This window comes from Macaca thibetana, chromosome 5 (assembly GCF_024542745.1).
Source record: "Macaca thibetana thibetana isolate TM-01 chromosome 5, ASM2454274v1, whole genome shotgun sequence".
NCBI classification, from domain to species: domain Eukaryota; kingdom Metazoa; phylum Chordata; class Mammalia; order Primates; family Cercopithecidae; genus Macaca; species Macaca thibetana.
This window is the reverse complement of record NC_065582.1, coordinates 185,669,749-185,695,119: the sequence shown is the minus strand read 5'-3', so window position 1 is coordinate 185,695,119 and position 25,371 is coordinate 185,669,749. Positions and strand designations below refer to the sequence as shown.

The following is a 25,371-nucleotide window of genomic DNA, read 5'->3' as shown; positions in this document are numbered from 1 at the left end:
ATTGCTTGCTTCATAATTTTCTTACACCCAAGGTTTATCTTTAGAGCACAACATTTATATATTTAACTCCATGTAAATTAAAACTAGAAGTCTGTCTGTTTGCAGAACATGATGCATGTTCAAAGATAAATAGGAAACATTTTTGAAAACCATTCAGGACTCAGGAATGTATGAATAATTATATTCTGATATAACTATTACAATCATAAAATGACCTGTAGTAGAAAAAATTGTACGTTTGAAAATAATTGAAGTGTATAATTAGATTGTAGGTAATATAAAAGATAAATGCTGGAGAAACCCCATCTCTACTAAAAATACAAAATTAGCCAGGCATGGTGGCACATGCCTGTGATCCCAGCTACTCGGGAGGCTGATTTAGGAGAATTGCTTGAACCTGGGAGGCGGAGATTGCAGTGAGCCAAGATTGCGCCATTGCACTCTGGCCTGGGCAACGAGAGCGAAACTTTGTCTCAAAAAAAAAAAAAAAAAAAAAAAGCTTAAGACGATGAATAACTCATTTACTCTAATATCATTATTACATATTGTATGCCTGTATCAAAATAACCCATATACACCATAAATATATACTTACACTATGTAGCCACAAAAAATTTTAAAAAATTTAAATAAGAATAAAAATGCAACATGGGAACAATATTCATTTTACTTGCTGTTTAAAGCCATTGGAAAAAGAGACAGAAATGTCATTCAGCTATGTTATCAGATAGTACATTGTTAGCATCTCTTACCTACACCTTTCAGTGAGGTGGATAGGTGAAAGTTGCTGGCATAATACATCATTCAAGGCACAATAACTTCTACACATTAACAATTTTATTTAAAAAACTAAGGCCGGGTGCGATGGCTCATGATTGCAATCCCAGCACGTTGGGAAACTGAGGTGGGTGGATCACAAGGTCAAGAGCTCAAGACCAGCCTGGTGAATATGCTGAAACCCGATCTCTACTAAAAATACAAAAATTAGGTGATGTACACCTGTAATCCCAGCTACTCAGAAGGCTGAGGCAAGAGAATCACTTGAACCTGGGAGGTGGAGGTTGCAGTGAGCCAAGATCATGCCACTGCACTCCAACCTGGGCAATAAGTGAGACTCTGTCTCGAAAAAAAAATTAAGTTCACACATGATCTTAAAAGAGAATTTTAAAATTTACAGCATTTTATTAATTTATTACATAAATGTACAATTGGTAAAACAATTTACTACTAAAATTCAGATTGTTTCTCACTATAATGCAAAATGTTACTCTGAACACCTACCTCATGCATATCACTTAAGTCAACCACAAAAAGCCTCACTGCTTAGATTTTCCTCAGGCATCTTTCATTTGTTCTTTCTCTTTCATTTTCATGTAAAAGTTCATGAATACTGCCCACCTAATGAAATTTCTAATATCTGATACAGCAATAATTCATCACACGCTTTCACATAAATGAGAACGTTGAAATACTATAATTTTGGATTTGAATTACTTGTTTTTCAAAACAAATAATTTTTTATTTGTTTTTATTTCAAAAAATCTATACTTTTTTTCAAGTAAAAAAATACTTTGAATGAAATGTCTTCAAAAATCTACTTCTTTTCAACTTACATACGCAGATTTTTTTTTTTTTTTTTTTAGGTAGAGTCTTCCTCTGTTGCCCAGGCTGGAGTGCAGTGGTGTAATCTCAGCTCACTGCAAGCTCTGCCTCCTGGGTTCAAGTCATTCTCCTGCCTCAGCCTCCTAAGTAGCTGGGACTACACGTGCCCGCCACCACAACCGGCTAATTTTTGTATTTTTAGTAGAGATGGGGTTTCACTGTGTTAGCCAGGATGGTCTCGGTCTCCTGACTCGTGAACCGCCTGCCTTGGCCTCCCAAAGTGCTGGGATTACAGGCGAGAGCCACCGCGCTCGGCCCATGAAGAAAGTTTCTAACAGGTTGAACTTTGGATTTTTTCACACTTAATATTCTGATTCGGGCCGGGCGCCGTGGCTCAAGCCTGTAATCCCAGCAGTTTGGGAGGCCGAGACGGGCGGATCACTAGGTCAGGAGATCGAGACCATCCTGGCTAACACGGTGAAACCCCGTCTCTACTAAAAAATACAAAAAACTAGCCGGGCGAGGTGGCGGGCGCCTGTAGTCCCAGCTACTCAGGAGGCTGAGACAGGAGAATGGCCCAAACCCGGGAGGCGGAGCTTGCAGTGAGCTGAGATCCGGCCACTGCACTCCAGCCTGGGCGACAGAGCGAGACTCCGTCTCAAAAAAAAAAAAAAAAAAAAATTCTGATTCCTTGTAAAGTGTTAGTTCCTTAGTTCTTTCTCCAGTAAATCCTCTGATGTTTAAATAGTCTTAATTTTAGCCTAAATATTTCTCCACATTTATTGCATCTACAAATTATCTTCTAATATAAACTCTAGTGTTTCTTAAGCTGCAGTTTTTGAGCAGATGTTTTTCTACATTTATAAGATTTCGCTCCAATATAAATTCTCTGATGTTGAACAAAGTTTGAGCAACTGCTTCTGTGTCTTCCACTAGTAAAAAAAAAAATGTACACAGTAAGATCCAAGATACAAGTACAAGCACTACAACCCTCTTTATATTTGTATTGTCTGTCTTAAGAATACTCTTCTTCGCTTTAATGGCCTATATTTTCTAAAAGGCCTTTCAACAGAAATTATATTTATAATGCTTTTGTTAACTATAAATTCTGATGTCTGGTAAGATGTGAGTAGACATTAATGGCTTTTGTATTTTTATATTTGTACAATTACTCTCACGTGTAAATGCTATCACATGCAAAAAGATATGAACATTGGTAAAAAGTTCTGCCACATTTTTTGTATTTCTAGTTTTCTTTAGTAGTAATTACACACAGTAAGATGTGATGAGAATTTGAAGTCTGCTGGGCACAGTGGCTCATGCCTGTAATCCCAGCACTTGGTGAGGCCAAGACAGGTGGATCACAAGGTCAGGAGATCGAGACCATCCTGGCTAACATGGTGGATCCTTGTCTCTACTAAAAATACAAAAAATTAGCCTAGTGTAGTGGCGGGCGCTTGTAGTCCCAGCTACTCAGGAGGCTGAGGCAGGAGAATGGCATGAACCCAGGAGGTGGAGCTTGCAGTGAGCTGAGATCATGACACTGCACTCCAGCCTGGGGGAAAGAGCGAGACTCCATCTCAAAAAAAAAAAAAAAAAAAAAAAGCCAGGCACGGTGGCTCATGCCTGTAATCCCAGCACTTTGAGAGGCTGGGCAGGTGGATCACGAGGTCAGGAGATCGAGGCCATGCTGGCTACACAGTGAAACCCCATCTCTACTACAAATACAAAAAATTTGCCAGGCATGGTGGCGGGTGCCTGTAGTCCCACCTACTAGGGAGGCTGAGGCAGGAGAATGGCGTGAACCCGGGAGGCGGAGCTTGCAGTGAGCCGAGATCGCGCCAGGGCACTCCAGCCTGGGCAACAGAGTGAGACTCCATCTCAAAAAAAAAAAAAAAAAAAAAAGAATTTGAAGTCTTTGCCACATTTTAAATTTTCATATGGCTTCTCACCAATGTCATTTATCTTATGTTTAGAACAGAGAGGTATGGTTAAAAGCTTTCCCACATTTTTCACATTTGTAGAGTTTCTCTCCATTATTAATTATCTTATGATTAGAAAGGATTGAGGAGCATTTAAAGACTGCCACATTTTTCATATTGGTAAGACATTCCTCCAGTATGAGTTCTCTTATGTTTAAGAATGCTGGAGTACAGCATAAAGGCTTTTCCACATCCTTTACATTTGTATGATTTTATCTCTAGTATGAATTCTCCTGTGTACATAAAGGTTTCCAGACTGTCTAAAGGCTTTGCCACATTCTTCACATGTGTAGGGTTTCTCTCCAGTATGAATCGTCCTATGTTTAATTAGGGTTGTGAAGCTATTAAAGGTTTTATGACATTCTAGATATTTATATGGTTTCTCGCCAGTATGAAATCTCTTATGTTTAGCAGAGTTTGATGATGACGTAATGACTTTGCCACATTCCTTACATTTGTAGGGGTTCTCTCCATTATGAATTTTATCATGTTTATTCATGAGTGAGGGCTGTTTATAGGCTTTCCCACATTCTTTGCATTTGTAGGGTTTGTCTCCCATATGAATTTTCTTATGTTCATTCAGGGTTGTGGACCATCCAAAAGCTTTGCCACATTCTTCGCATTTGTAGGGTTGCTCTCCAGCATGAATTTTCTTCTGTTGATTCAGGTATGAGGACTGTTTGAAGGTTTTCCCACATTCTTTACATTTGTAGGGTTTTTCTCCAGTATGAATTCTCTTATTTTCATTCAGGATTGTGGACCATCCAAAAGCTTTGCCACATTCTTCACATTTGTAGAGTTTATTTCCAGTATAAATGTTCTTATGTTCATTCAGGTTTGTGGATCATTCAAAGGCTTTGCCACATTCTTCATATTTCTAGAGTTTCTCTCCAGTAAAAATTTTATTATGTTGATTAAGATATAAGGGCCGCTTAAAGGCTTTACCACATCCTTTACATTTGGGGGTTTTATCTCCAGTATGAATTATCTGACGTTTATTCAGGACTCTAGAACGTCTAAAGGCTTTGCCACACTCTTCGCATTTATAAAGTTTCTGTCCAGTATGAATTTTCTTATGTTTACTCAGGTATGTGGACCATCCAAAGGCTTTGCCACACTCTTCACATTTGTAAGGTTTATCTCCAGTATGAATTGTCTTATGTTTATTCAGGGCTCTGGAACATATAAAGGCTTTGCCACACTCTTCACATTTATAAGGTTTCTCTCCAGTATGAATTTTCTTATGTTTACTCAGGTATGCGGACCATCCAAAGGCTTTGCCACACTCTTCACATTTGTAAGGTTTCTCTCCAGTATGAATTATCTTATGTTTATTCAGGTCTGTGGACCATATAAAGGCTTTGCCACACTCTTCACATTTGTGGGGCTTCTCTCCAGTATGAATTCTCTTATGTTCATTCAGGGTAGTGAACCGACTAAAGGCTTTTCCACATTCTTCACATGGGTAGGGTTTCTCTCCAGTATGAATTCTGTTATGCTTATTAAGGGTTGCAGATTGTCTAAAGGCTTTGCCACACTGTTCACATTTGTAGGGCTTCTCTCCAGTATGAATTCTCTTATGTTCATTCAGAACTGAGGACCTACTAAAGGCTTTGCCACATTCTTCACATGTGTAGGGTTTCTCTCCAGTATGAATTCTCTTATGTTTAGTAAGGGTTGTGGACCTATTAAAGGCTTTGCCACATTCCTGACATTTGTAGAGTTTCTCTCTGGTATGAATTTTCTTATGTTTGGCAACGTTTGAGGATGAGGTAATGATTTTGCCACATTCTTCACATGTGAAGGGTTTCTCTTCAGCATGAATTCTCTTATGCTTAGTAAGGGTTGAGGACCTATTAAAGGCTTTGCCACATTCTTCATATTTGAAAGATTTCTCTTCAGTGTGAACTTTACATTTAGCAAAGTTTGAGAATGTGGTAAAGATGTTGCCACATTGTTCACATATGAAGGGTTTCTCTCCAGTATGAATTACCTTATATTCATTAAAGACTAAATACCATTTAAAGTCTTTGCCACATTCTTCGCATGTGTAGGGTTTCTCTCCAGCATGAATTCCTTTATGCTGAGTTAGGTCTGAGAACTTCTGAGATGACTTGCCACATTCTTTAAAGTGTTTCTCTCCAGTATGTCTTGTCTTATGTTGGTTTGAATTTGAAAATTTACTAAACACTATGACATGTGCATTACACTGAAATATTTTGCTCTGGGTAGTTGACAAGCATTGACTAAATTCATTATAACCTGCTTTCTGTACCTTCTTTTTACAGCCTTTTCTTAATTGTAAATTCTCATGTCCACATTTCTCATATCTTCTCAATATAAGTTTGTGGAAAGAATCTTCTATCTCCTGCACTGGCAAAAAGTCTTGGGTGAAATGAGAACACATAGCTGAAAGAAATAAAAAAAACTATCCTGCTTACTAGATTCATATGAATATACTTTAAAAATCTAATATGTAAACTTATACAAAGTACATTAGTAAGATGGCATAACAAAATACCACAGGCCATAATTTCTTCACAGACATACACATGTAACAAACATATACTGATCAAAATTCCTTTTAGTGAAATCTACAAATGAGTTACATGCAATGCCTCAGGTAAGCACAATGCGAAGAGCCACATAGAACAGGAAGGAAGGTTTGTTACATTTAGCAACCACAGTTCTTCCTCCTCCCCAATATAGCACTGTGCCATTAGAAGTAAACTGTCAACTCCTGTCTTCTTACTTAGAAGAAAAATACACGTATCCTTACTTCTGGCTTTTGGGGATCTTTCAAAAACTGGTTTCTGCCTCCAATAACAAAAGAGTGCTGAAAGAAATGGTGATATACTTTGGAAGGAAAGCTTGGGTCTGCTAAGACCAAATGTACATGTTTCAAGAGCAGACTGAAGTGCTAAATACAGACAACAGAGCAAGTGATTAAAGACTCTTAAGAGGAAACATGAACAAACCCTTTTAACTAAAAAATAAACACAAAATTCTAGACAAGACACATCCTTCCAACATGTATGAGAGGTTCCCATAATCTGTATCAAAGACAACTGGCTTCAGACTATGTCAGGACAAAGCAACATTATAAAGGTTGTGATAGCTTTTTGTTAATGTTCAAATAACAAGCAAATATTATAATGTATACAAAATATTAGAACATGGTCTAATTAAACAATTTAAAATTTTTCAGAAAACAACATAAAAACAAAGATGTACAAATTTTTAAAATGTAACCTGAATAATGCTGAATAAGCTAAATGGAAACATACAACAAAATGTAATCAGAAAAATGAGAACATCAATGTAAACGTTAAAAACACAAAAAACAAATCATGAAGGTGAAAAATGCAAAATAAAGACTTAGAAATTTTCAAGTTAAAAAAAAGCGTGTAGAAAAGGAAGAAGCTCAACAAACTTCAACTAGGTTACACACAGATTTACAGCAAAGCACATACATAAGCAAAGTTTCAAAAATCAAACTCAAAACGGGCATCTTAGGAGCTGCAAAATAAAAGTGATGTGTCATTTATAACTGTGGTCTTCATATAACCAGCAAAACTGTCCTAAAAATGAAGAATAAAGACCTTTCAAGATAACCAAATGCTGAAAAAGTACATTAGCATAACATGTCTTACCAAAACAATGCTCAAGGAAGTATCTTCCCGTGAAAATAACATAATGCAAGAAAACCAAACATAATCATATGAAAATACATAACTTTCTGAAAACAATACGCACATACACAAAGTTCTGTACCACTATCATATTACAGAAAACATTGTAATCTCTAAAATTGTAAAGCCGAAAGCATAAAAATGATCAAACTGTTCATCATAATCTGTTAATAATATATAACAACAATATGATTACTGACATCAATAATGAAGTTGAGGGCAGATATAATGAAGAAGAATTTTCAAATTCAACTTAAGTTTTTACCAGTTTAAAATATATTATTTTAACTTAAAGAAATTTTATGTAATTCTCAATATACCAGAAAAAAAGTATCTGTATAGATACACCAAAAAATAAGAAGTAAAGGTGTATCAATACAAAAATAAAAAAGACACTAAGGAAGACAGAAAAAGAAAATAACGGACAAAAATAAAATAATCCAGTAAAACAATAAGACGAGTAAGTCTATTTCAGCAAATTATTCAAATATTTATGAAATAAAGTTTCCATTCAAAATACATACACCAAATAAGGGGATTGATTGCCAAAATTAAAACACAAGATCCAACTTGCTTTTCCACCGGAGTCACTTGAGATGTAATGATTTTAAAAAGACTGAAAAAGGCAAAATGAAAAGATATTTCATGCAAATAACCAAATAAGAGGTCCAAATTATGTAATACAAAGTACATCTTAAGTCAAAACTGTCCTATTTCATAAAATATACTTTAAAAAGTCCTAAGAAAGAAGGACATTAAACAATAATAATAAAGAGGTTCATTTACTGGGAACTAATGACAAATATGTGTACACATGTTAATATGTGTGTGTGTCTCTCCCACACTGAGTTCCAAATATACAAAGTCAATACTGACAGAATTAAAGCAACACAAAGAGAGCAATATAATTATAGTAGGATATTTAAATACCCCAGTTTCTGTAAGGAATAATGGAATGAGATAAAATATTCATACGGAAACAGGAGACTTGAAAGCAGTATCAAACAATTATGCCTAACAGAACTGTAGAGAACACGGCTCAGCAACAACTAAATACACACCCTTCTGAATAGCTCATAGAATATTCTCCTTGATAGACTGCATGTCAGGGCACAAAAAATTGAAATTTTACAGATTACTTTTAATGACCAAACTGGAATGAGAGTAGAAATAAAGAAAAGTAAACAATTTACATATTTATATAATTTAAACAACACACACTTAAGCATGCTCTTGTTCAAAGTTTGAAATAATGAGGTCGCCAGGCACGGTGGCTCAAGCCTATAATCCCAGCACTTTGGGAGGTCAAGACGGGCGGATCACGAGGTCAGGAGATCGAGACCATCCTGGCTAAGGCGGAGAAACCCCATCTCTACTGAAAAAATACAAAAAACTAGCTGGGCGAGGTGGCGGGCACCTATAGTCCCAGCTACTAGGGAAGCTGAGGCAGGAGAATGGCGTAAACCCGGGAGGCGGAGCTTGCAGTGAGCTGAGATCCGGCCACTGCACTCCAGCCTGGGCGACAGAGCAAGACTCCGTCTCAAAAAAAAAAAAAAAAAAAAAAAAAAAGAAATAATGAGGTCTAGACTGCTCAATATAATCTACATATTAAATGCAATCCCTGGCAAATTTGTAATTAAATTCTTATAGTAATAGAAACGGCAACCCCCACATTATATGGAATTAAGAACCAGTGAAGTACCCAACAATCTTCAAAAACAGAAGCAATCTCAGAGGCTTCACAGCTCCTGATTTCAAAACACATGCAAATCTAAAGAATTAAAACAATTTAGGATGGGTATAAAGCTGAACAGCTAGATCAACTAAATAAAATCTGGCAAAAAATATGAACTCTCACACATGGTCACATGAAGAGTAATTTAGACACTCATAATTATTGCAGTATTGTTCCTGAAAGCAAATAAAAGCAATGCAGATTTCTCACTAAATTAATATAATTTCAATTATTAAAATAATATTACTCAGTTTGTAAAAAGCAAAAAATATTCAAACAAGTACAATAAAGATAAATCTTGATGACATTATACAACAAAAAGTCACGGAGAGACAAATTGAATCAACTTACATGAGATATCTAAAGCAGTTGGACTTTAAAAATAAAAAATAGAATTGTTTGTATAAAGGGCAAGAAAATAGAAAAAGTACATAGTTAAGATATATTGAGTGTTAGCTTTGCAAGATAAACATTCTAAAAATATAGTGCATAAAACTGTTAATAAAATGTGACTAAGATGAATATTTAAAAATATATAAAATTTTAAATGTTATACATTTTTGAAAACAAAAACATCTAAAAGAGATAGAGGTATGAGTTTTGGAAATTATCTTCAAATCACAAAAGTGTTTCTCACACACACACAAATATAGATTTACAAATAAATAGAGGGTAAAATTAGGAGAATTTCAATGACTACTCACATAAGCAGGGTAAAACCACCATTGTTACACACAAACAAAATAAGTATACAACTTAAAAACAATATAGACATACACCTGGTACCACATCACTGTATCCAAAATATTCCAAAAATATTCAAGGCAGGACTTCAAATACATATTTACACATGCATGGTAATTATTATTTATAGAAGACAATTCCTGGAAGCAACACAAATGTCCATTTAGAGATCAATATCAGTTTTAAATGTGACATATACATACAATATTTATTTTAAAACAGATATTCTGACACATCTTTGTGGAGGAAAAGTTAAATATTAAATTTGAACTCAACTGAACATGACATAAACAATGGTCACCAAATCCCAGAATGGGTTATGTGAGCCCCTGGAGATGTTCATCTAGCACTGTTTCAAAGAAATTTCTACTTCAATCTATTCCTTTGTGTTAGTTATTGAAAAACAACAGACATCGCAAAAACAAATTGACCTTTCTGTGTTCCTTGAGTCCAGTCATAAAGTTCCTTGAGTCCAGGGCCTCGTGCCAAACAACTCATTACAAAAAGAGCTAGGGTCCCAGACCACACTGAAGCAAATGAGACCTCTCTCCATCTGTGCACGGATGGGTGGCGAACTCTGGAGCCCAAGCTGTTGCTTCCTGGTCTGGTGGTGAATCTTCCATAGTCTGAGTATGGTGCCTGACTCTGGAGCCCAGGCTATTGCTTCCTGGTCTGGTGGTGAATCCTCCATAGTCTGGTGAATGTAAATATATGTATCTCCTTTTTCTTCTCCCCTTCCCATTGCAATTTGTTTATTATATCATTTGCTTATATATCTCCATTGCCATTTACATGGGATAAAGGCTGTTTACCCTTAAAGGTACTGTGTGTGTGTGTGTCTTTTCTTCTCCCCTCACGCATTTCCCACGCAGGACAATCTTACAAAAACAAAGCCTAAGAACATTATCTGAAGTAAAATGAGATAGTGAAAAAAAACAGACATGGGGGCCCGGCACAGAGGCTCACGCCTGTAATCCCAGCATTTTGGGAGGCCGAGGAGGGTGGATCACGAGGTCAGAAGATCGAGACCATCCTGGCTAACATGGTGAAACCTTGTCTCTACTAAAGATACAAAAAAAAAAAAAAATTAGCAGGGCATGGTGGCAGGTGCCTGTAGTCCCAGCTACTAGGGAGGCTGAGGCAGGAGAATGGCATGAACCCAGGAGGCGGAGCTTTCAGTGAGCCGAGATCACCCCACTGCACTCAAGCCTGGGCAACACAGCGAGATTCCATCTCAAAAAACAAAAAACAACATTATATAATTACACCAATAAGAATATAAAAATCAGTCAAAATTATAGAAATAGTAAAATGGTGTTCATCAGGAGCTGAAGAGAAAAAAATGGCAGTGTATTGTCTATAGGGTATTAAACTTTACTTTGGTAAAATTAATCTAGAGATCCATTTCAAAATAATGTAAATGTACTTAACTCCACTAGACTGTACACTTGAAAACCTTTAAGCAATGTTATGTTTTTAATCACAACTAAATATTTATATCTACCTAAAAAGGTTATATTTTTGAAAAATCACCTTCAAATAAAAAGTGTTTCTCTCACAGAATAACATATAATCAAACAATAAATAGGTGGTAATTTTTTTACTGTTTCCTTGACTACTCACCTATAAAAGAAAACAGTGATGACCACCAAAAAAAAAATTTATAAACCAGGTAGAAGCATTATTTACACAGGCAAACACCACATAGATAACTTTTATAGGCTATAGAAATGTCTGGATTATACATATATTTTAAATTGCTCCAAGCGAAACCCAATGATTTTTATTTGAATTAACCACCACATGGTCATAAAAGGTACAGAGTTGAAAATTACTATAGAAATTTGAAGATTAAAAACAAAAAAAGGAAATAATTGAGGAGAACCTACATGAAAAAAGAAAGACTCCCCAGTAAAATAGTTTGAATAAAAAATTCTGACCTATAAAATACAGAATATAATATAGATGTAGCATAAAAACAATCCTTTAAACAACTACAGTTTTCAACTGTGACTATGTACTTATGAAGATCCAGCATTTTGAATCTTTGACATGCAATGTACAGCAGTTTAAAAAAAAAAAAAATGGATGGTCGCAGTGGCTCACACCTGTAATCCCAGCACTTTGGAAGGCTGAGGCAGGTGGATCATGAGGTCAGGAGTTAAAGACCAGCCTGACCATCTCTACTAAAAATACAAAACAAAAAAATTAGTCGGTGTGGTAGCGCATGCCTGTAATCCCACCTACTCGGGAGCCTGAGGCAGGAGAATTGTTTGAACCCAGGAGGCAGAGGTTGCAGTGAGCTAAGATGGCGCCATTGTACTCCAGCCTGGGCAACAATAGTAAAAAATCCTGCCAAAAGAAAAAAGAAAAAAAGCAGCAGCAGTTATGTACTGAAAAAGGAAATTTATAGGAGCTTTGGAATCCATGTCAAGGGCTGTATTGAAAAGGCATGCCCTTGCTTGAGTGGCATGCTTGCCCATCACGGTCCCAGCTACAGAAAAAATATGTCCAATTTTCATTGTAGACTTAGCTGTAGACCATTTGGTTTTGTTCCTGCCCCTAGCACCATCTGTGAAGACACCTAGGAGAATTTATAATGTCCTATGCCTCAGGTGAAAGGCCTTTAGAAGCTGGTTTTATCTGTGATCTGTGAATTAGCCCCAAATCCACCCTTTGCACATGTCAGTCATGGTGTGGAAGAAATCCTGCCCAGACACTCACAGACAGAAACATCCATCTGTGCCCCTGGATGTAGGCTTGCCAATAATTATTTGACAGTGGATCTTCACGTGGCACTATAACCTGGCTCCAAGTCCATGCAACCAAGTCCAGAAGTTTTTCCTAACCTGGGACCTGCCAAAAAGCACATGTATATGTGCTCCTTTAGGCATGCTGGCTGACTTCATTCCCACTGTGAATTGTGAAGCAGTCCTATAACCAAGCTCTGGTGTCTGTCATCTAGAGTCTGGAAGAAGTCCTACCCACCTAGAAATCCAGAGGGAGAAATGCCATGAACCCAGAAACAGACCTGAAGACTTTGGTCTCAGTTATGTATCCTGAAGCAGCCCTATGAATCAGTTTCCCACCCTCTCAGATGTGGTCAAGGGTCAGTAATGCTCATCTAGGAACCTGTCCATCGACTCAGAGCATTTCCAAACACCTCGCAAGGGCGACACAGCAGGAGCCACACCTGCTCACATTGATTGTATCAGCACCTTAATCTGCAGGTATAACTGGAGGGTTTTTTCCCTCAGTGCCAGTCATATTGATCAACATCTTGAAGAAAGTTCAGTCTACTCAAAAAACAGAATCCAGAACTGTCTGATGCCCTGATGACAGGTGTGCAAGCAGGAATTTCACTGCAAACCCAGTAGTAGTTATGTGACTGGATTCCAAAGCACTTTATTGCAATCTCAGTGGAAATCTCATCTGCCCAGAAATCCAATAAGAGAAGATATTTACCTCCTCAAACTAGTCTATAATGACTGAAACAGGTATTTACTCCTTCAGATGCAAGAACATCAAAACAAGGCTTCACAAATTATGAAGGATCAGGCAAACATAACAGCATGAAAGAAAACTAAAAATGCTCCAGGAACCACTAACAATAAAACACAGAACTAAAAAATGGCCAGCAGAGAATTTAAAATAATTTTCTTTAAAAATCTCGATAAGATGCAAAAGTACACAGATTACTAAATTTTTTGCAACAACGCATGGAGAAAACCAATTATAATAAAGAAAACCATTAAAAAATAACCAAGAAGATATGCTGGAGCTGCACTACACAATAGTAGAACTAAAATATTTAACAGAAAGCTTTAACAGGAGACTCGGTTATACAGGGGAAAAAAATCAGCAAACTTAAAAGTCATTTGAAAGTTCCTGTGGCCGGGCGCGGTGGCTCAAGCCTGTAATCCCAGCACTTTGGGAGGCCGAGACGGGCGGATCACGAGGTCAGGAGATAGAGACCATCCTGGCTAACACGGTGAAACCCCGTCTCTACTAAAAAATACAAAAACCTAGCCGGGCGAGGTGGCGGGCGCCTGTAGTCCCAGCTACTCGGGAGGCTGAGGCAGGAGAATGGCGTAAACCCGGGAGGCGGAGCTTGTAGTGAGCTGAGATCTGGCCACTGCACTCCAGCCTGGGCGACAGAGCGAGACTCGTCTCAAAAAAAAAAAAAAAAAAAAGAAAGAAAGTTCCTAATTAGAATTTAAAAAAACACACACACAAAGTGAATAAAGCATAGAGCTTCAATAATTTGTTAATGATATATAATATAAAAAGATGTAAAGTGTGACATAAACAGTGTGTTAAAGGTAGTAAACTGTTTACTATTTTTATACCTAGAAGTTAACTTTTGCTTGAGGCCAGGAGTTCAAAACCAGCCTGGTCAATATAGCAGGACCCTGTCTCTAAAATAAGTACCTGAATAAAATAAAATAAAATAAAGATTTCAGAAAGCTATTTATTCTTTTTGAAAAAATAAGTAGTTGGGGCCGGGCGCGGTGGCTCAAGCCTGTAATCCCAGCAATTTGGGAGGCCGAGGCGGGCGGATCACAAGGTCAGGAGATCGAGACCACAGCGAAACCCCGTCTCTACTAAAAAATACAAAAAATTAGCCGGGCGCGGTGGCGGGCGCCTGTAGTCCCAGCTACTCAGGAGGCTGAGGCAGGAGAATGGCGGGAACCCGGGAGGCGGAGCTTGCAGTGAGCCGAGATCGCGCCACTGCACTCCAGCCTGGGCAACAGCGTGAGACTCCGTCTCAAAAAAAAAAAAAAGTAGTTGGGCCTGATAATGCATGCCTGTAAACCTAGCACTTTGGGAAGCCAAGGCAGGTAGATTTCTTGAGCCCAGAAATTCAAGACCAACCTGAGCAACATGGCAAAACCCCGTCTCTACAAAAAATACCAAAAAAATTAGCTGGACATGGTGGCATGTGCTTGTAATCCCAGCTACTCGGGAGGCTGAGATGGGAAAATTGTTTGATATTGGGGAGTTCGAGGCTGCACTGAGCTGTGACTCCACCGCTGCACAACATCCTGAGAAGCAAAGTAAGATCCTATGTGGGTAAAGAAGAAGTTAGATTGTTACCTTAAGCTAGACTTTTTAAACTATGAGATATTTTATGTCTCTTGGAAATTATGAAAAAAAAAATGTTGAAGATACACACACAAAAGAAACCAAAGCATATAACAAGAAAAACGAAACAAACTCAATACCATACAAGGAAGGTTAGCATGAAAGAACTGAAAAACAGAAACTACTAAATGGTCAGAAAACAATGAACAAAATGATAGTAATAAGTTCTTATCAATCAGTAATTCCTTTAAATATAAAAAAATTTAGTTATCCAATAAAATCACACTGCTATGGTTTGAGTTTCCCCTCCAAAATTCATGTTAAAATGTAACTGCCATTGTGAGAAAATTAATAAGTGAGGCCTTTAAGAAGTTATAAGGTCATGAGAGGATCAGTATCATTATTCCACGAGTGGGTTAGTCATCATGAGTGGGTCTATCATAAAAGTGAGCTCTGGTGTACACCTTCCATCAGAATCAACACTTTGGTCATGTTGTGATGTGGAAATATGATTGTCATCAGATGGGAATGATATGCTCTTGGACTTCTCAGCATCCGAGATTGTGAGCTAAGTAAACTTCTATTCTTTATAAATTACCGATTGTAGGATATTCTGTTATTAATGCAAAAAATAAACTAAAACACTCATGAAATGTCTGAATAGATTTAAAAAATCAACAACATGCTGCGCACAAGCGACTTACTTTAGATGTAAGGAAATACATAGGTTAGTGGTTCAAGGATGAAAAAAAATTCCATGCCAGTAATAACTAAAACAGTGTAGGAAAGGCTATATTTACATCAGACAAAATAGACTTCTAAAAACAACTGCCACAAAAAAAACTTCATGATATAGTCATAAGAGGCTAATCTGTCAGAAGAATGTAACAATTAAAAATATATATGTACCCAATATTGAAGCACATAAATATATAAACATATATTAAAAGAACTGGAGAAACAGAAAAACATAGTATGAGGGGACTATATTGCCCTACTTAATACATCATTCAGACAGAAAGTTAGTAAGAAAACAATTACTTGCATAGCACTATAAAACAACTGCACCAAAAAGACATATATAGAACATTTCATCCAAAAGAATAATTTATATTCTTCTCAAACACACATGGAACATTCTCTAGGATACATCCTAAATCTGGCCCACAACAAAGACATACAAGTCTTTTTATTTTTTCAGAGACTGAAATCATATCAAGTTATTTGTGTTTTTTTAGTTTTTTTGAGACAGAGTCTTGCTCTGTTGCCCAGGCTGGAGTGCAGTGGCATGATCTCGACTCACTGCAAGCTCCACCTCCCAGGTTCATGCCATTCTCCTGCCTTAGCCTCCTGAGTAGCTGGAACTACAGGCACCCGCCACCACACCCGGCTAATTTTTTGGTATTTTTAGTAGAGACAGGGTTTCACCTTGTTAGCCAGGCTGGTCTTGATCTCCTAACCTCGTGATCCACCCATCTCAGCCTCCCAAAGTGCTGGGATTACAGGTGTAAGCCACCAAGCCCAGCTTGAAATCATATCAAGTTTTTAAAACTACAGTTTTATAAATGAGAAACCAATAGGAGAGTGAACATTGAAAATCTTACAAATATGTATATATTAGACAACATGTTTCTGAACAACCAATGGGTCAAAGAAGAAAAAGAAAAGAAAAATCAAAAAGTATCTTGAAACAAATGAAAATAGAAACAGGACATATCAAAAGAATGTAAAAACAGCAATTCTAAGAAAGAATTTTATAGTAATATATTTTTATATGAAACAAGATCTCAAACACTGTAACTTTAATTCTTAAATAACTTGAAAAAGAATAATCTCAATGTCAGGATAATAAAGAAAATAATAAAAAATAGAATAGAAACAAATTAGAGACATAGAAGACAACAAAGGCTGGGCACAGTGGCTCATGCCTGTAATCCCAGCTCTTTGGGAGGCTGAGGTGGGCGGATCACAAGATCAGGCAATTGAGACCTGCCTGGCCAACAGGGTGAAACCTTGTCTCTACTAAAAATACAAAAATTCACTGGGCGTTGTGGTGGGCACCTGTAATCCCAGCTACTCAGGAGGCTGAGCCAGAAGAATCGCTTGAACCCAGGAGGCAGAGGTTGTGGTGAGCCAAGATCGTACCACTGCACTCCAGCCTGGGTCACAGAGTGAGACTCTGTCTCAAAAAAAAAAAAAAAAAAAAAAAAAAAAAAAAAAAAAGAAGAAGAAACAAACAAAAAACATCAAAAAAGATAAAAGGCAGAGAAATAATTTACATATAAAAGTTTTATAAGTCAAATATTTTAAGAAAAGGAAGGAGTAAATACGTTTCCTTTTTTCCAGCTGGAGGATTAAGTCTGTTTTTCTGTTTTACATTTATATTTGCAATAACCACATCCAACAATTTTGCCTTGAACTCACGGACATCTGATTTCCAACAGGGCCTGGATTTAGGCACCTGCAGGGTGACCTGGGGCATACTGTGTTCACAGGAAAGAGTGTTTGTGAGGGAAAAAATGCAGAATAAGAAAAGATGTTATCAAGAACCCATGAGTGAGGGTCAGTGCACAGTTGGAGAAAGGATTGGTTACTGCTATAGATACTGGACCCGGCAGGGCAGCTCTGACTTATAAATGTGTGCGTGCAGGGAGATAAGATGGTCAGGTGATCCAGAAGCCTAGGCTACTGGAGGAAACAGGTTACTGGTGCAGATTCAAGATCTGAGAGGCAGAAAGAACCCGAGTCTTCTGGGCACTTACTTATGTTTCCTATTATTGGAAAACTCTAGAAGCAGAGGTGCTCTCAGCACAATTTCTGAGAATGAAGCTTTGTCATGAGAGAAGTGTGGCCACATCATTGCCTAGCGTGCATGTGTGTAAATGTGCAGAAATCACTTTATAGCAAAAGGGGTGAGAACTCCTTCCCTTTGAGTCCTCAGTCCCCTCTCACCCCTGGAGGATACCTAGAATCACAAGATGATTCACAGTGTGACAGCTTCTGTGCAAAATTTTAAACTCTCCATTCTCCAACAGACCCACAGTCTCCCTCCATTGTTGACATTTTTGAGACAATGTCTCACTTTGTCACCCAGGATAGAGTACAGTGGCACAATCTCAGCTCATGCCAGACTTGACCTCCCAGGGTTCAGGCGATCCTCCTGCCTCAGCCTCCAAGTAGCTGGAACTACAGGTGCATGCCACCATGCCCGGCTAATGTTTTTCTATTTTTTGGTAGAGATGGGATTTCACCATATTGCTTAGGCATGGTGCAACCAGGAGGAACTCCCAATTCTATGCTTCTTCCTCTGTGTGAAGATGAGTTTTGTCTCCCCTGACAAAGACTGCTGAAGGTGGTATACTTTAAATTACAAAGAAGCAATCCTAAAATTGTATCAGAATTAAAGAGACCAGAAGTGCTCAACAATTGTCAAAAAGAGACACATCAGAAGCATCATACATCATGACTTTAAAAACTTATTATGAAGCTATAGTTAATGAAATAGTTTAGAACTAGATTCAAAAAAGACAATGCCAGTGAACAGAATAGAGCATGTAAATAATCCCTTGCGTGTATTATCAAAGGAAGAGTAACTTACACATCCATATTCGTTGTAGTATTATCTACAAAAGTGAAAAAAAACTTTTCTTAATAAATAAATGACAATTTTGAATATACAAATAATTATTATTCAGCTTCTTAAAGCAGAAGTTTTTCTATATCCACAATAAGGATACATTTTTAAGACTTTATTTATGTGGAGGAAGCCAGGAACAAGAAGACAAGTACTATGTAATTCCACTTATGTAAGATATCTAAAGTAGTTAAACGCTTAGAAACAGACTAAACTGTGACAGGGGTTAAGTGGAGAAGAAAATGAGTAGTTGTTTAATGGACAACCTGCTAGAATGCAAAACAACTTTTTTTTTAACTTTATTTTAGGATGGGGGTACATGTGCAGGTTTGTTATACAGGTAAACTTGGGTCATGAAGGTTTGTTGTACAGATTATTTGTCATCAAGGTATTAAGCCTGGTATGCATTAAAGATTGAATTACACAATACATCCTTTCAGACCACATGGAATAAAACTAGAAATCGGCAGGGCTCGGTGGCTCACGCCTGTAATCCCAGCACTTTGGGAGGCCAAGGCGGGTGAATCACCAGGTCAGGAGATCAAGACCATCCCGGCTAACACGGTGAAACCCTGCTTCTACTAAAAATACAAAAAAAAATTAGCCAGGTGTGGTGGCAGATGCCTGTAGTCCCAGCTACTCCCAGCCAAGATGCTGCCACTGCACTCCAGCCTGGGCGACAGAGCAAGACTCTGTCTCAAAACAAAACAAAGCAAAACAAAAACTAGAAATCAAAAGCAGAAGCAAAATTGCCAAATCCAAAAATATATGAAACTTAACTTTTTTTTTTTTTTTTTTGAGATGGACTTTTGCTCTTGTTGCCCAGGCTGGAATGCAATGGAGTGATCTTGGCTCACTGCAACCTCCACCCCGCAGGTTGAGGTGATTCTCCTGCCTCAGCCTCCTGAGTGGCTGGGATTAGAGGCGTGTGCCAACACGTCCAGCTAATTTTTGTATTTGTAGTAGAGACGGGGTTTCGCCATGTTGGCCGGGGTAGTCTCGAACTCCTGACCTCTGGTGATCCACCCGCCTCAGCCTCCCAAAGTGCTAGGATTACAGGTGTGAGCCACCATGCCTGGCCAACACACTCTTGAACATACTCTTCTTTATGTCAGGAGATTTAATATTGTTAAATGACAACACTACCCAGTGATATTCAAATTCAATGTAATCCTGATGAAAACACAAATACTTTTTGAAAACTATATATATATATATTTTTTAAGACAGAGCCTCCCTCTGTCACCCCAGGCTGGAGTGCAGTGGTGAAATCTTGGCTCACTGCAAGTTCACGCCATTCTCCTGCCTCAGCCTCCTGAGTAGCTGGGACTACAGACATCTGCCACCACACACGGCTAATTTTTTTGTATTTTCAGTAGAGACAGGGTTTCACCGTGTTAGCCAGGATGGTCTCGATCTGACCTCATGATCTGCCCACCTCGGCCTTCCAAAGTGCTGAAATTACAGACATGAGTCAAAAACAAACCATCATGTATATGCTCAAATGATCCTCAACAAGGTTGCTATAACCATACAATAAGAAAAAGACAGTCTCTTCAATAAATGGTGTCGGAATACTCTGTATCCACATGGAAAAAATTGAGGTTGGATCCTTCCCCTGAACCATGTACAAAAACTCTTTAGTGAGTTAAATATTGAAATGTAAGAATTATAACTCTACAATTTTTAGAAGAAAATACAGGAATAACTTACCTATAACATCAAACACATGAGCAACAAATTTAAAACCACAGAAAAATGAGACTATATTAAATTTATCTCCACACATTAACATAAACACTTAGTAAGAGTCCCATGTAAGAAGCACAAAAGCAAAAAATTAAAAATTATGTATTTGACAAAAGTTAACATTTCAGAATAAACAATTCCAAAAAATCAGCAAAGAATAAGTAACATGATTAACAAATAGACAACAAATTAAAATGTTCCTCCAAAGATTAAATACATATAACAATTATTGAGAAAATTTCTAATTTTTAGAATAATGTAAGGCAAAAACACAATAGGTTATTATTGTTCATTAATTAGGATGGCCAATATCAAGCAAAAAAAAATGTTGTAATTAATGTAGAGAAACTGAAACTCTTGTGCACTGCTGGTGGGGAAAAAGTGATGCAACCACCTGAAAAAAATGTATGGAGGTTCCTCCAAAAACTAAAAATGAAGTTATTATATGAGCCAGTAATTCTACTCCTGAGCACCTATTCAAAATATCCAAAGTATATCTGAAAGAAATATTTGTACATCCATATTATTGCAACAATATTCACTGTATTAGTTTATCCTCGTATTGCTATAAATACCTGACACTGGAAAACTTATTTTTAAAAAGAAGTTTAATTGGCTCACGGATCTGCAGGCTGTACAGGAGGCATAGCAGCTTCTGTTTCTCAGGAGGCCCCAAAAAGCTTCCAATCATGGTAGGAAGCAAAACAAGAGTGAGTCATCTAACACAGTAGGAGCAGAAGCAAGAGAGAGTGTGGAAGAAGGTGCTTTTAGAAAATGAGATCTCTTTAGTTATTAAAAGAAAACTGCAGAACTCTTCATTGGTTTTCCTTTACCTAATGATTTCTGTGAAGTGAGACTTGTGTAGTGGGAAGAAGGAATTAGACACTCTACCTGCCACCCTACATGTGTGTGCACTTGCACACATGCTGTCTACATGTAATCTACTCCCTTTACTTTCCTTTGAAACTGGTAAGGTTAAAATAGGGCAGAAATCCTACATGTTGCAATGATAGCTTTTTGGAAAATTTAAGAAATCAAACTTTGCAGGCTCTCCATCTTGATTTATGCTTGAGTTGTTATGTGCCATATTTGCTTTGATTACCAGAAGTTTTACTAAAATGCTGAAGAAATAATTCACTTTCATCTGCTTTCTAGATTCTGTGCATCTCAGTTCATAAAGCAAAGCTTGTTGATAGCATAGTTTTCTAAATGCTGCAAAGCCATTACCACTACAAAGAAGTTTGAATGAGGGATTTTTTTCTTTGTTAAAATAGTTCATGATTCTGTAGAAATTTCACTTTTAGATTGAACTGCAATGGATAAGCTATCAAAAATAAAAAGAAAATGATATCTCAGGAGTAATCATTCACTATGGCAAAGACAGTACCAAAGTGGATGGTGCTAAACGATTCATGAGAAGCCAACCCTATAATCCAATCACCTCCCATCAGGCCCCACCTATATTAGGGCTTATAACTTGATGTGAGATTTGAATAGGGATACAGATCCAAACCACATTATTTACAAAAGCCAAAACATGAAAAAACTCAAACATCCTTCAACAGCTGAATAATTTAAAAAGATGTGGTTTACACATACAATAAAAAATTATTTACACACAAATGAAAATATCTTGTCAGATACTACAATATGGATAAATCTTAAAGCCATTATTTTAAGTGAAATAAAACACTAACGAAGTGACAGTTTATGAGGTTCCACTTATATAAGATATTTTATGTAGTAAACTCCTAGAAAACGTAAGTAGCAAATTGCTTGCCTATAGTTAGGGTTGTGAAACCCCAGTGGAGTCAAAGATCAAGGGGGTTTATTAGGAAAAAGCAGGCCCTCACCAGGTGGCCAATTCAAGAGCCCATAGACATGGCTACAGAAAAGGAAATGATGCACGGAGCTTGGTCTTACTGAAGATTCCAAAGCAGTTCTGTAACCTCTCTCAAATTCAGTCTCAGCTATAGTCCAGAAGTGGTCCTTCCCATCAAGAGACCTGCAGGAAGACACAGCCAGCCATGGCCCTGGAGGCAGGCCTGCAGATCCTGGCCTCAGCTGTGGTCCCTGAAGCAGCCCTGTGACTCAGTTCTAGCCATATGTAGTCAGTCTGTGGCCATTCGTACACACTCAGAGGCCCACAGAGAGACCCGTAAAAACTGTTCCCAGGTAGTCAGCAAAAGCCAAACCCATTCATACACCTGGTATTTGGGCCATAATATGCAGACAAACTTCAAAACCCTAGCCTACTGCCTGCCATATAGATTAATGTCCTCAAGGAAATCTAATCTTTCCAGGGCCCAGAAAGAATCCATAACTGTCCAAATCTCTGGCAACACAACCATCAAACGCAGAAAGCACAACAGACCCAGCATCACCCTTGTGACCCAGCTACAACCCTTCTCTGCAAACCCAGAGATAATTTCATCAGCCTGGGGACCCAACAAAAGGAGATGTTTACCTGCCAAAAAAATAGATCATAGAAACTGTAAATCATTGTTAAATCCTTAAAATATACAGACACAGGGTTGCTTCAGGGACCACAGCTGAGGCCCAGATCTACAAGCATGCTTCCAGGACCACAGCTTCTATCTTAACATATTACCAAAAGTTTGTATCAGAACAATTAGGCAAGGAAAAGGGGAACAAGGCTCTCCTGCTTTCAAAAGAAGTAAAAATGTTACTGTTTGTAGATAATATAATCATGCATATACTTGAAATCCTAGACTAGAATAACAAAAACTGAATAAAGGCATTCATAAAGGTACAAGGATATATAATCAACATACAAATATTTGTGGAGTTTTTTGGTTTGTGTTTATGAGGCAGGGTCTTACTACAAGGCCCAGGCTCATCTCAAACTCCAGTGCTCAAGTGATCCACTTGCCTTGGCCTCTGTAAGTGCTGGAATTACAAAAATGAACAATATACCTGGCCCAACATACAAATATTTGTTTCATGTCCATAAAGGAACAAAATTTCCAAAAAAAGAAAAAATTCAATTTGCAATACTATAAAAAGAAATTAATTCAAAATAAATTTAACCAGTGAAAAAATTTATATACTAAATACAAGATATAAAATCTAGTTTATAACAATAAATTTAGACACTAAATACAATAATGACAAAACTGAAGCAGACACAAATAAATAAAAACATATTCCATTAGGATAACAGATACTGTCAAAGTATATTATCGAAAGTGATTTGTAGATTCAAATAGATCCCTACCAAATTTTAGTGGCCTTTTTCACAGTAATAGTAAACACAATTGTAAAATTTAAGTGTAACCTTAAACAACTGTAAATAACCTGAGCCATCTTGAGAAAGAACAAAGCTAGGGTCATCATACCTTCTAATTTTAAACTTTATTTAAAGCTTATAGTAAGCAAAAAAGTATGGTATGTGCATAAATACAGATATAAAAACCAAGGGAACAGAATAGACAGCCCAGAAACAAATCCATGCATACAAGGTCAACTAATTTTGGCAAGGGAACCAAGAATATACGATGCAGAAATTATAGTCTTGTCAATATATGGTGCCAGAAAAACTGGATATCCACAAGCAAAAGAATAAAAGTAGATCATTTTCTTACACCATACCCCAAAATTAACTCAAAATGAAACATTTAAATGTAAGATAAAAAACCTTAGAACTCCTGAAGAACATATATGGAAAAGCCCTGTTGATACTGGCTTTGGCAATAACTTTTTTGATATGCCGTCAAAAGCACAGCAACAAAAGAAAACACAAGTGGGACTGTATCAAAGTAAACTGCTTCTGCACAGTAAAGAAAAAGAAAACAAAATTTCTAAAAACCCTACAGGATATAAATATTTGCAAGCGATATATCTGATAAAAAATTTGGGAGGCCAAGGCAGGCAGATCACCTGAGGTCAGGAGTTTGAGACCAGCCTGACCAACATGAAGAAACCCCATCTCTATTAAAAATACAAAATTAGCCAGGCATTGTGGGGCATGCCTGTAATCTCAGCTATCTGGGAGGCTGAGGCAGAAAAATCACTTGATCCCAGGAGGCGGAGGTTGCAGTGAGCTGAGATCGCACCACTGCACTCTAGCCTGGGAAACAAGAGCGAAACTCCGTCTTTAAAAAAAAGTTAATATCCATATCCAAAATGTATAAGAAACTTTTACAATTCAAAGCAAAACAATAATGATGATGATAAGCCATTCAAAAATAGGCAAAAGGTTAGATTTTTTCCCCCAAAGAAGACATACATACAAGGTAAGTGCTATATGCTGTTGGTGAGATATAAATTGATAACGTCATCATAAAAAACAGCACAAAGGACGGGCATAGTGGCTCACATCTGTAATCCCAGCACTTCGGGAGGCTGAGATGGGCGGATCACGAGGTCAGGAGATCGAGACCGTCCTGGCTAACATGGTGAAACCCCGTCTCTACCAAAAAAAAAAAAAAATTAGATGGCCGTGGTGGTGGGCGCCTGTAGCCCCAGCTACTTGGGAGGCTGAGGCAGGAGAACGGCGTGAACCCAGGAGGCAGAGGTTGCAGTAAGCCAAGATCACCCCACTGCACTCCAGCCTGGGCAACAGAGCAAGACTCCGACTCAAAAAAAAAAAAAAAAAAAAAAAAACAGTAAAAAGTAAAAATGGAAATATCATATAATCCAGCAATACCACTTCTGGGTATACTACCAAAGGAAATTAGCACCTTGAAGAAATATCTTCAGCCCCGTGTTCATTGTAGCATATTTACAATAGCCAAAATATGGGGGGTGGGGGTGTATATACACACACACACATATATATATACACACATACAGTAGAATACTATTCAGCCATAAAAGAAAAGGAAATCTAGCCATTTACAACATGGATAGATCTGGAGGACATCATGCTAAATTAAATCAGCCAAACACAGACAGACAAAGAAACTGCTGCTGCTTCTCACTTAGACGGGGAATCTAAAAATGTAAACTCATAAAAGCAGAAAGTAGAATGGTGGTTGTTGGTGCCTAGGGGTGGGACCATAATGAGATATTGTTCAAAGAGTACAAATTTTTAGTTATAAGGTGAATAAGTCTGAGAAATCTAATGTACAATAGCATTAGATTAGCAAAATAGCATTGTGTTTATAGTTAGTAATACTATAATGT

The 25,371-nt window shown here is 37.5% G+C and overlaps 1 protein-coding gene and 1 long non-coding RNA gene across 2 annotated transcripts in view; one reads left to right on the top strand and one right to left on the bottom strand.

Annotated features, from left to right (window-relative positions):
- Positions 1-25,371, top strand: part of LOC126955174 (uncharacterized) — a 177,840-nt gene that overhangs the window by 46,087 nt on the left and 106,382 nt on the right. The gene's annotated exons all lie outside the window — the stretch shown is intronic.
- Positions 3,266-6,737, bottom strand: LOC126955170 (zinc finger protein 732-like). Its single transcript, XM_050791463.1, is given in 2 exon segments — positions 3,266-3,797; positions 3,799-6,737. Coding segments are annotated over 2 exon segments (2,313 nt in total). The 5' UTR covers positions 5,992-6,737; the 3' UTR covers positions 3,266-3,677.